The sequence below is a fragment of the Convolutriloba macropyga genome, chromosome 1 (assembly GCF_964194025.1).
Source record: "Convolutriloba macropyga chromosome 1, txConMacr16.3, whole genome shotgun sequence".
Classification (NCBI taxonomy): Eukaryota; Metazoa; Xenacoelomorpha; order Acoela; family Convolutidae; genus Convolutriloba; species Convolutriloba macropyga.
In genome coordinates this window covers 60,147,843-60,160,778 of record NC_134468.1, presented here as the reverse complement: position 1 = coordinate 60,160,778, position 12,936 = coordinate 60,147,843, and the positions used below count along the sequence as shown (strand labels likewise).

General features: G+C 37.1%; 1 protein-coding gene across 18 annotated transcripts in view; it reads left to right on the top strand.

Moving 5' to 3' along the window:
* Positions 1-9,375, top strand: part of LOC142341107 (voltage-dependent calcium channel type A subunit alpha-1-like) — a 294,273-nt gene extending 284,898 nt beyond the window's left edge. For 17 of the 18 annotated variants that reach the window (XM_075391999.1, XM_075392008.1, XM_075391990.1 and 14 more), the window contains one exon: positions 6,880-9,375. In XM_075391999.1, coding sequence (XP_075248114.1) covers positions 6,880-8,510 — 1,631 coding nt within the window. In that variant the 3' untranslated portion in view covers positions 8,511-9,375. Of the gene's footprint in view, positions 1-5,955; positions 6,089-6,879 lie in introns of all 18 variants that reach the window. The other variant, XM_075392122.1, reaches the window with a different exon arrangement.
* The last annotated feature ends 3,561 nt before the right edge of the window (positions 9,376-12,936 follow it).

Below are 12,936 nucleotides of genomic sequence, written 5' to 3'. Positions count from 1 at the left end.
AGATGTTCAGCAATATTAGAAAATTAACGAATCGATAGAAAACACGTACCACTTGTGTATTGAATTATTAGTCGTTAATAAAGTTTTAAAAAGAACAGTTTTCAAAATTAAACAGGACAAAATGATTAATTGTGTGATTAATTGTGTATCAATTTTTGCAACCGTAGTCTTTTTACTTTCTTGTCGTTGTTATTTAAACTTCTTCTTCTTTGCAAACTTTCAATTATGTGCATTGGCTGCAATTTAGGCTTTTGTGAACCACCAGAAGCAAACAAATTGATGAAAGAGTAAAGCATATGCAGAAAACATCATGTTACTGCTACCGAAAAGACAGACAAACAAATGTTGCTGTGTTTGACGATGAAATTTTCAATACGTTACAGGATCTAATGCATTGTTGACAGTCTATCTTATTGTTCCGACCCCTCTTGAGGGGGGGCGGGAGGAATTATATACTCAAATGGGTTTTTTTTGTTCAGTCAATTTTGGCCGATCGATATATTCATCGTAGAGAGTTGAGACTGGTATCATTAGAAAGCTTGTCCAGCGTAGAATATGGAATTAAAAAGATTTTTTTTATTTTCGTTTTCGACAGGGAGATATCGAAGTTTAAATTTTTGAGAATATAGAGTGAATTCCGTTAATTTCATTCACCTTTTTTCGGAATTTTTGACTAAAATTTTGCCAATTTTGATAAAGTTTAATAATAATTTTGAAGAAAACGTTGTTGATTTTACGTTTAGAGACAAAAAATATATTGTCGGCTATTTTCATTGAATTTTTTTGTCACAAATTCCGGCTAAATATTTCACAAAATTCAGACTTTTTCATCAAAAACAGCACGAAATAAGTTTCATTAGTCCACTCTGATTAAATTTGCAGGAATTGCACGCCCAAACACCACTAACAAAATCTTTGTAGACTGAAAAAGGGGCTAATTCCACTTCAGCTTCCGTTGAGAGTGCTCTGTAATTAAAACTTTGCCGCTTTTTGCTAACTTTATTCGTTGATTATCAAAAAAGCAGCATTTATTTTTGATTTTTTAACTAACAAAATATCTAAATCAATGACATTCCAAAAACTAAATATTCCTAATGGACAACCAACATTAGCAGAACTAGTTCTGTATCAATCTTGGACCGTTACAGTCCAAAAATAATTCGGATTGTCAGCAGTCGGTTTTTTATAAAAAAAGAATTCGGTCTTTTTTATATTAATTAAATAACAGAACATTTCAAATCAAAGCTCACTAGTGATAGGTCCTATTTTCCTAATTAATCAAAATTAATTTATCTAGTTGATTGCTTGAATTTATCTAAATGATTGCTTGAAAGTTTATGGTCGTTTTAACTTTTAAAATATTTGGTTTTTAAATAAAAAATGGCATATTGAGCTTTGCCTCCTTTTTTCTCTTAATTTGGTCAAATTGCAGCTTAATGTCAGCAATCAAAGAGTGTTCCTTCGTTCTGCTGAATTCAAATTTAGTCTTTATTGCGGTTTTACTTCTTCAGTTATGGTGTTCTGGCTTTGATACTACTAGATTTCACAATTTTTTTTTAAATTTTAGGTATTTGCCCATTTTTCATGTTTTCTAGTTTTTTCAAATTATCACGTTATTGTCAATTCATATATCACAATTTTCGCGTTCAAAGTAACGCACAATTCATAATATTTAAATCCTTAAAGATATAGATTGTGGTTCTTTACCGCTTCGACAGTACTTTCTCAAAGAATTTAATTGAATTTTAAATTTTGTCTTTAACTGTCGTTTTTACTTTGTCTTTTTAGTCGTATTTAATTTCCTGTACAATGACCCGGTTTGATTGGCTTTTCCTAGAAGACTAGATGAGCCGATGTTCTAATATAAGAAGATAGACAATGGCTTTCATGACTTTGAAAAAAATTGTTTTTTCAAAATTAAAAAAAAACATTTCATTTTCGCAATTTTGTTCCTTTTATTGTCTGTTTGTTAACTGGTCTCTTTAATTAAAGGTTAAAGATGACATTATTTTTGTCAAGGGAAGGTGTCAAAAGGGATTGGTGTCACAAAATCTAATGTTTTTTAAGAATTCGTTATGAATTTACTGGCTTCGACACGGGTTTTTCACAAAAAAAAAATGAATTTTTAATTTTTGTCATATTTGACGTTCTTTTTGTAGACGTAAGACATATTCTGGATAATTGCAGGTCTCAAGGACTTTCTTCCGAAGAATGGACGAACCTATTCAAGTTTTTCATTTTGTAATTATTGGCTTTTATGTCTTTGGAAATAAACTTTTTTCGAAAAAAAACAATTATTACATAATTTTGCATTTTTTTCTTTTTTTGTCTAATTGTTGCTTATTTTCAATAAAGAGCGGCCACATAATACTATATCCATGTTCGACGAAGGTGCAATCGAACATTTTTTGGGGACCAAAGTATGGCTTCACGGCTTCCAAATCATTTTCTGGCAAGTTTTAATTGATTTTTAGTTTGTTGTCTGTTTGTTGTTCTTTTTGTAACTGCATAAAAAAACTGAATACCAAGAGTTCTTTATTGCCCTCTATAGAAGCATTGCCAATTGTAAACCTATGGGATATTTTAGTTGATTCCTAATGGTTTTCATTACTTTGAAATTAATTGTTTTTTTAAAAAAATTTTAGCGAATTTTCTAACTTTAAAGTTTCTGTTCTTTTTTGTCTAATTTTTACCACGCTTTATTATGAACTAGTGAATAACCATTTCGTTCTGGTGAATTACAAGTAATTTTGTTTATTTTCAGTTTTATCTGACGCTATTTTGGCTTTGTTATTAAGTTTTGTTTTTTAAAACGGACATAAATTTTTTGATGTAATCAATGTTTGTTGTTGTTGTTTGATTTTGCCGTTCGTCTTCGCTCACTTTCTTAATATTGGCATATCTCATCAATCTAATGCATCATTTTTTACTCCACTGAGTTATTTGCTTGGGAGGCTATCCTTTCGTTCATACACCAGTTTTTTTTTGAAAAATACTTGAATTTTTTGTTTTTTTCCATCTGTTCTTCATTTGGTAGACAATTACGCCAAAATTGTGGATGAGCTGGGTCGGAACTTTTTGTGCGGTCGCACATTACCGAGCAGCCTTGTTTCTTCATAATTTTTCACTTGATCTGCTATCAGATAGTCGCGCTTATTATATTAAAATTGATTTTTGAACATGTTGTTGTTTTGGCAACCGGTGACGATACTGTGGGTCTTTTGTGGATGATAGATACTATCAATTTTTCATTGAATTAGCGTCAACTGGTAATTTTAAAATGAAAAAAATCATTAAAAATCATAAATCGAAAAACCTTGATGTGCTCATTTTATGTAAAGATCTAAATAGCAAACGTTTTCTAATTGCGGAAAACAATTGAAAAAACGATTCATTAAAAAAACGGATCAAAATCTAGCAATGTCTTAAAACGATAGAGAATTGAATAAATCATAATTTCTTGAAGTTTTATTCTACAAAATATTTTCTCAGCTGCATTTTCTTAACTGTTTCAAAAATGTAAACAAAATACCGTCTGATTGCCTATATAGGCAAGAAAACGAAAACTATTGCCAATTTCCGTTCTCATTTTTGCTCGATGATTAAATGAATTCAGAATGTCTCCAAAAACTGATTTAATTTTCAAGAAATTTCCGGAGGTTCAGTTTTTATATCTGTCAGTAAAAGATTTTGATTGGCCAAAGAGTAGCCTAAATTTACAAATCCCCAAATTAACTAAAGTGTTGGAACAAGAATTTGAAGATGGCGAGAGTTCAAACAGCTGCTGAACTCAGCGTAGCACAAAAAAGCGCCAAATTGATGGTATAACTTTAAAAATTGAAATTTTTTCGATAATCTTTTGTTTCCGAATAGTTTTTTTCCAATCCGATTGTTTTAATGAAATTACGCTCGCTGAAATTGAACCCATACGTCCAAATTAGGTTATTTTACCTAAGCAGCTATCAAAAAGGGTCAATTAATATGATGCAAATTCAGAAAAATGATGATGAAAAACTAATTAAATTGTCAACCAACAATGAAATCTTGCAAAAAAACAGTTTATGTGAGACGTCGTATAGACAAGAAAAAGCTGGGGGCCAAAAATTGAGAAAAATCTATTAAAATCTGCTTCGCTAAAATTTTTCCGTTAGAATAATAAATGTGGTGTAGAGGGCAGATCTTGTTATTTTTTTCAGCTTTGAGTACTTCGAGATAAATTTTTGCTTTGTTTTCATTGTAGATGTCTTATTTCAAAGCGTTTGATTATGATGTAGATTTCAGTGTACGTAATTGCTATTCAGCTCAATTTTTTGTTGCAGTATCTTTTACTACAACAACCATATTTTACTTGGGGAAAAGTAATGACTTTTAAAATAGTGTCTTTTAGTTTAAAGAGGTTATATTTTAATTTTTGTTTAAGATTAAATTTAAAATATACTCTCTCCAAAAAAATTATTTGAAGTGCTCTTATAATTATCTCACTGTACATGTAGGTATGTGGTTATCATCAATGACCCTTAGTGATTGCCCAGGCTTCAATTTAAGCTATAATTTTTCCCCAGCATGTCCTTTGGGATCATTTCTTCTGACTTTAGTTGGTTATATTGGTAGTCTTTTACAACAATTACCTGTGAATTTAGTCATCTTTTTCTGAAAGCAAAATATGTGGAAACCTCCTTTTTTAGTTTCACATTACATCCCTGGGAGGAACTTTTTAGTCGCCATACTAAGATCATTTATGGTTCCACATAGGACATAAAAATTTTTTTGATATCTCCTCCACTTTTTTAGGATCCATGTACAATGTTTGTATGGTTTATATGAATCATATATAGTCTTTGTATTACTAATAAGAAGTATATTTTTTGTTGATAAAATTCATCTAGATCCAAATACCTGTTTTTAAAAATTATTATAGAGTCGGAGCTGCTATTGCATTACAAATCGAACGCTTTGTAGCGTCCTTAAAGAGCAATGCTCTTCAAAGATAGCAGTTAGCAAAAATTGCTGTATTCTAATCGATGATGGGAAAATTTGGCTTGCGTTTAATTTTTGGATATTTGGTGATATCGGTAAAAAAAACTTGTTTTAGCTAAATAGAAAAACCATTTATTTATTTGTTTTTCACCAAATTTGCTCCCTTTGATGAGACAAAAATTTTTGAACTGCTAAACTACGTTGTAGATAGATTTTTTGTTGCTTTATGTGCCTGTAAAATGGCATTTGCAACTTCGTTTAGCTACTAAGATATGAAAATCTTACTTGGTAAGGAGCAGAGGTGTTTTTGACAAGTTTTATGTTTCTGCTGAATTTCTTATGACATTTTTTGAGATGAGATTTCATTTGTGATTCCATAATACCAGATATAGCTTAGTATAATTACTAAGAATCATATGGGACTTTGTATGGTTGCTAAGATCCTTTTACGGCGTTCATCCCGGGTCTCTAAAAACAGGAAAATGACTAAAGGGTGAACTTTTTTATGTTAATCCTGGCGGCTATATGTTCTATTTATTGTGGGGATATTGTTATACAAATAGCGTAAATATTTGTACGAAATCAATCTTAAGATGGCTTCACGTGGTTACTAAGTTTTATTAGTAGTTTTAAAGAGTGGAAGTTTCGACTGCTGATCAAACCAGTATACTTTAGTTGGAATATTATCTTTAAAGTATTGCATTACTTTTCTGATATTGCACAAATTGAAACAAGTACATGTGAAAAGACGGTTGTCTTGCAAGGTCTTGCATAAGTTCTTGCATGATCGTAAGTTTTTTCGCAAGTTTCTTTCAAGACCTTGCGAAATTCTTGCTAGATAACCGCCAGCATTTTACATTGTCTAGGGATCCCGGCAGATTCTGGCGAGGTGTTATAATAGTATGCCTGATGAGGATATGTGTAATACTATGTAGTAGTTGGTAGTCTCACTTGCAAGGATGAAATCTTGCGTTTCAGTGCATTTATTCAACCATGTGAGTTTCACACATGAAGCACAAACAACAACAAGATACTCACAACACTCTTATAACCAATGCAATCATGACTACGCCCCTCTTGCTCCGTTTGCGTACATGTTGCCCCCTACCAGGTACATTATTAGTGTGAACTAACGCCGCGTTTTTTGTTTATTTTATATAAATGAGCAGCTAAATGGATGAGTGAACTTTGACCAATTTGCGCAATTATGGATCGCTACTGATGATTATTTAAATTATTTCCTTTTTATTTTTATTTTTTGACATGAGCAGCCAAAAGTACGAGTGGAATTATGATATCGCGGCTACAATTGATTCCTTCTGATATTGACTTATATTGATGAGGTATTTAACTTTAGAATTGGTAAATGTGTGCCTTGCGAAATGTTGTCATTTGGGGAAAGTTAAAGCTTAGTCATTCTAAAGTTAAAGCTCTAAATTAATTAGAATATTGTAATAATGGGAAGAAATTGTTTTAAAAAGGTTCAACAGTTCTTCTGTCTTGAAGAACAGTCCCATATCGAAATCTGGCGATTTTTTAGCTCAGCAAATCGGTTGAAATTAGTCGTAATAACTTGGATTTTTCTTACAACTAAACGTGCGCGAACAGAGGTGTAAATGAAATTGTTCTAGCCAAGTTTAAAAAGCGAAGAGAACGCTATCGAAGCTTTTTTTGTAGCCTTTGTGCTGCTCCGATAGTTTGATCGTACACCTTTTTTTCTCTTTGACCGACTTCCTTGTCACTTTGCAATTTTTTGATCGCATTAAGGTTTTTCCCATCTTTTGTATTTAAATGCACGTACGTATGCTGCATGTGCATCAAGAGGCGTTTTGTGTTCCTATCAATGTTTGCGTGAACAGAATAACAGGTAGCAGTTAGTTGGAAACGTTCTCGCTTTTTCAGTGCAAGAGGAGTGTGAGACGCCTTTGACTCCCCCTCCCTACGGAGTGGCCATTGCAGGCGACCCCTACATCAGTAAACAGTACCAGCCACTGGTCCCTTCTCCTATCATGCCCCCACAGCCCCCAACCCTCACCCCCAACAACCCAGGAGCACCCAGCACTCCTGTGAGGCCACCTCCTGTTGTGTCCTATTTTCCATCAAGTGTCGTACCTCCTCCTTTGGTACCCAATCGACCCACCATCAGGAGACACCTGCCGCCTTTTCCCAGAAACAAAACCCTGGTTCACAAGTACAAACATGTACAAAACCCCGGGGACTTTTACTTCCCTCATCGCTATCTTCCTGCAACTCCCAAGAATCAGGTTCCTTTCAGACGCTACCACGGGGGTCCGAGATTACCACGACCACCAAGTTGCATACCCAAATATGGACCAACAAGTGAGCACGAAATGTACAGCAGAAATCAATCATCGAATGCCTTACTTCGAAATCAGAGTCTGGACTCGGGCTACGAACCCTCCCGTCGCCACTCCCAACAAATGGCGCGGTGGACACCGCGTCAGCTTCCCGTGCGCCCAAGTAAGCAAAACTACAACCCGGAGGCACCATGGGAGAGTAGCGTAGAGGATGACTGGACCACAATCCAGAACGATAGCTTAGATAGTTGCGACAACAATCAGAGGAACTATTGCAGTGATTACGAGAACTATCAACGATGGCAGAGTGACAATGAACAACTTTTATCAACATCTAGAAACATCAGAGCCAAGAAGAAACACCAACCAATATCACCAAAAAACACAGCCACGCCCTCAATGGCACCAACCAATCATCAGACAACACCTGGCGATGACCAAAGTCGTCAAGCCAGCTTTGAAAGTCAATCTTCAGGGATCTATGACGTCAGCAGACAGTCCAGCCAAGACAGCCAGCACTCGCCTGGACAACGAGCCCAGAAGCTGTACAGTGAGAACTACCTGCGGCCCAGCGACATTCCAAACCTGGTGCTGGAAAAACAATCATCTCAGGCCCGAAGAATATCACGACCAGTGCGACAAAAGCGAATCGATATGTCTCCAACAAACGCCAAATTGCTGGCCTCTGCCTCGGCTGTGCCACCCTCAGAGGCTGTCGCCGCCAGGGGCGTCCCACCCGGAGGGGGAGGTGGAGGTGGACAAGACGTGGCTTCAACCTTCTCGCTACCTCCATACGGACTGGCAGGTCTTGGGCGATCCCTGTCAAGTGAAGCGTCTTCCACAAAGAGCGACGGAGTTATTCGCAATGCGAATACGCCTTTCTACAGTGGTCCCAGTGTTCCCGCTAGGCAACCCTCCTATACCCCACGGAACCTTGCATTGTCTCCTGCTGGCTCTCCGACCAGTTCTCGGAAACTGCACGTCGGATACAACCAGGTACCACTTCGCTCCCCGACATCAAACGTGGCGCCCGCACACTTCACAACCTCTAATACAAAATTCCCGACTCTGGGAATCGTGGACCAGTCGGGGAGTCAAACAAAATTGTTGATAGCCAAAGGCAACATTCCTGCAGCAGCACTGAGTGACGATTCCAGTAGAAAAAACACTTCATCTTTTCTGGGGCTAAAAAGTCAAAATGAAGAATGGTGCTAGCATTACATTACTTTTCAATTGGAACACACAGATGCATGTTTGCTTTACCCTAGGGTGGCTGATACTTATACCAGGTCCCTGCTAAGTGTTTTGGAATCATCCTTTATTGAACAAACAACTTGGTGGCCTTTCATTGTTGATGTAATCACATTTAATTTATCCTTTGGTCAAAGTGTGTATTCAAACCCATTTCTGCAATCAAATTTCACTGTGCAGTATTATGTGCATATTTGAGCAGATATTCATGAATTAATAAACATTTTAGTTTCTGTTAGCAAATAACGAGACAGAAAGTTCAATCAAAAGCAATGGGCAATGCAATCGCGATCTTATTAGTTTCTCTCCCTATCTCGCTCATGACGACGTTGTCGTTGTTTCCTTTTCTCCAATTACAAGATATCATATCGTTTATAGCAAGATTATCACAATTCTATTCCCCCGTCTCCCACTCGTTTCATCGTCTGGTTACTTAACCCACCTCATCAACAACTGCTCAGTTGTCGTTGGATGTAATGTCGCAATTATGTAAAAGATGCAATTAAGTTCCATCTGAAGCAGCATCAGTAGTAGCAAGTGTTCTCTCACTCTGATTGGCTACCGCGTGGGCTCCGATAGAAATAGAACAACCAATCAGAATGGCGAACAGTGTCGTCTCTTTTGTCGCTTCGGCCCCGTCTCCTCTCCTCAATCTATCTATCTATCTCATTAGTAATAATATCTGTTAATACCATAATAACTTCTACCAATACCAATGTACACGTTGTTATTTATTATCGATTAGCAAACTCATTCATTCATTCAATCATTGATGTCTGTCTCCTTTTTGATACTTAATGATATCTTTCAGTTTGAATCTTATTTTCAACATTTTTTTCACACTTTCTGACAGCAGATAAAACAGTTTTTACTCATTAAATCCACTAGTTTAGATACGTTCAGTCTCATTAATTTGTGGCAATTCTAAGCTGGGCTCATTCGTATAAATTCACAATTTCTCAGCCCAAATTCTGTAGTACCTTAATCGTGGACTCGGCTCATTATGAGAACACAATCCTCGACTGATATTAGGTATGAAATGACCGCCCAATACCAATATTTGGAATGAAAAGAGTTGTCGTGGTCGATAACACGGGTCAAAGAATTCAATAAGTTGAATTTTAAATTAAATTTTGAACTGAAAATATACAAAAATTAGCTTGTATTTATAGTGGTTATCTATGCGAAAATATACAGAGAAAATTTAGATTAGCTAAAAATATTTTACATTGTAATGAAACATATATTCTAGACTTTTGGTTGCTCATATTTGGTTGCGACTTCTTGTCAGACGTTTTTGGGAAAGAGAGACTCCCAGGTTTTTGGCGGTAGTTTTAATCATCAGCAAATGTCATGCTTTTCTTGAGTTCCCAAGGTCATTGGGAACATGCTCCAAGAAGGAGGGCAGGGGTTGGAGATCATCTTGATTGTCGTTTGATCCGATATCCTTGAACCTATATAATTGGAATGAAAATACTGTAAGGGTAATAACATCAAAGGGGGTGGATGTAGCTCATGTTGCCTAAGACCGAAGCGAAAAATTTAAATTAAAAAACTACGGGGAAAAAACCCGTGCGAGGCCGGCGACCGGACGCACGAACGAGCCGTAAGCCGTTTTTACTTTGGCAGCTCGTACTTCACCGTCTCGTCCAGGGGATGTTTCCACAACTCTTCCAAGGAGCCAGATTCCTCTCGGCGTCAAGTCCTTGAGTACCCACACAACATCTCCTAATTTTAGAGGAGGCTGGTTGTTGTCTGTCCATTTACGTCTCTTGAGTAATGTCGGCCGGTACTCCTTAATCAAACGCCGCCACAGGTGGTTCATCAACTGCTGCACGTGCTTCCAGTTCTTGAAACTAGCTGGCTGTTGGTCTCCAAAGTTTCCGGGTGGCAAGGAATGTAAGGGCGTTGAATGAGGAAATGGTTAGGAGTGAGTGGTTCTTCGTTTTCAGGCTGATCAGCAACGTTTGTCAAGGGTCTGGAATTCAGGATTGCTTTGACTTCTACCATTATTGTCTCAAAGATGTCGAAGGAGAAGCGCTTAGATCCTAGAATGATTAAGAGTGTCTTTTTGGCGCTCTGAATCAATCGCTCCCACACGCCACCGAAATGAGGGCCGTATGGTGGGTTAAATTTCCATGTGGTTTGACTGCAGCTAGGGCTTTATAAATCTTGTCTTTGTCTAAAGCCTTAACCGACTTCTTCAGCTCTTCGGAGGCGCCAACAAATGTTTTTCCGTTATCGCTGTACAATAAAATAGGTTGGCATCTTCGGCAGGTGAATCGTCGATATGCATTGAGGAAGGTGTCTGTATTTAAATCTGGACATGTTTCTAAATGGACTGCTCGCGTAACGAGGCATGTAAAAATAAGTCCATAATGTTTCTCGATTTTGCCTTGTATGTCCTCAATATAAAACGGGCCAACAAAGTCCAGTCCTGTGTTGGCAAACGGAAATTTGGTTTCTTCTGTGGGGAAGCGGAAAGCAGGAAGTGGGGCCATTAATGGTTGTATATTTTGAGTGTCAAAACGACGACACAAAAAACATCGGTATTTTATTGAAAGTAGTGTTTTTCGAAGTCCAATGACGTAGTAGCGTTGTTGTACGAATGCTTTGACCGGTTCTGTTGCTTGATGAGCACAAATTCTGTGCGCATGTTCAAGGTATAGTCTCGCAATCTTTTCCTTTGCGTCCAAGATTATTGGACATTTTTCGATCTCCAATTCTGTTGGAGCAAATAGAAGACGGCCACTAGATCGTAGGAGTCCGTTTTGGTCAATTATTGGATTTAAGTTTCTCAATTTGCTCTTGGGGTCTAACTTTTGTGTTCTTTTTAATGCGTTGATTGTTGAGGAGAAAGCATTGTTTTGAGACAACTTTAGCAGAAAATTTTGAGATAAACAAACATCATCTTTTGTGTATTGGCTTTTGTCGGAACGATTCTTCTTAGCTCTGTAAATTAAATTGAAGACAGTTGCGAGGGTTAAAAGTAGCTTATTGAAAAATGTGGTACTGCAAAAAATGTGGTGCTGTAAGCCATTTCGGGGGGATTTCTGATGGCTCAAGGCCACGCGTTCCATGGTCGGCTGGATTAAAATTAGTTGGGACATGATTCCACTCATCAGTTTTAGTTGTTTTCTTATTTCCTTCGAGTTGATTTGAGACGAAAACGTTTTGTTTCTTAATTGAACTGATCCAATCTAAGCCAACACGACTATCAGTCCACAAGTAGACTTTTTCAAATTTTAATTTCATTTCGGTTTCTATCAATGTGCGGAGGCGTTTACCTAAAACGGCTGCTTCGAGTTCTAATTTGGGCACACTAATTTGTTTTATTGCTGCAACTTTGCATTTTGCAAGCAGAAAAGATGTTTGAAAGATTTTGTCCTGTTTTTGGGTGCGAATGTAAGCAACTGCTGACAATGCAATGGTTGAGGCGTCAACAAAGACATGCAGCTGGTGGTTATTTTCCTGATTCGTTGAGGAGTTCAACCATCTGGGTATTTGGATATCAGGCATTGCAAAGTAACTATCGAGCACTTTTTGTAGGTTGGAATGAAGTTCTGCGGGAATTGGTTCATCCCATTTCTTGCCTAGCTTCCAGACTTGTTGTAAAAGCATTTTGATTCTAATTGTGAGCGGGGACAAAATTCCTACGGGATCGAAAATTGTTGACACTAAGCTGAATATTTTCCTTTGTGTATACTCACTTGCATTTCGGGGAAATTGTTCTAATGTCTTCATTAGAAAACCGTCAATTCTGGTATTCCATTTCTGACCGAGGACTCTATTGATCTCTTTCAGTTCACCTCGATCTTCTTGCTCAATGAACCTTAGGGCTTCATGTTTGTTTTACACAAATTTTGTCAAGCGAAAGCCACCTTTATGAAGGCTATCTTCAGTCTGGTTAATGGTTTCAATTGCTTCTTCTATAGACGGCAAAGAATGGATATAGTCATCCATATAAAAATGGTTCTTTATTGCATTAACTGCTTTTGGAAATTCAATTGCATTATCTTCTGCGCAACGGTTCAGAACGAATATTGCACAAAATGGGGAGCAGGTTGCTCCAAAAATTAATCTGGTGAACTGGTATTGGCTAACCATCTCTTCATTGGACCAGAGAAAGCGCAATGCAGCTTGGCCCTCATGCCTTATTGCTATCTGCATGAACATTCCTTCGATATCAGAGAGAATGGCAACTGGGTTTTCACGAAATCTCAGAAGAATTCCTACCAAGTTGTTCAGCAAATCTGGTCCTGTGATCAAATTGGAGTTCAAAGATTGTCCTCTAAACTTAGCCGCAGCATTTGCTACTCTGCGCACTTTTCCGGGCTTGTTTGGATTAACCACCGGGTGTTGAGCCAAATACCAAATGTTCTCGGGTTCT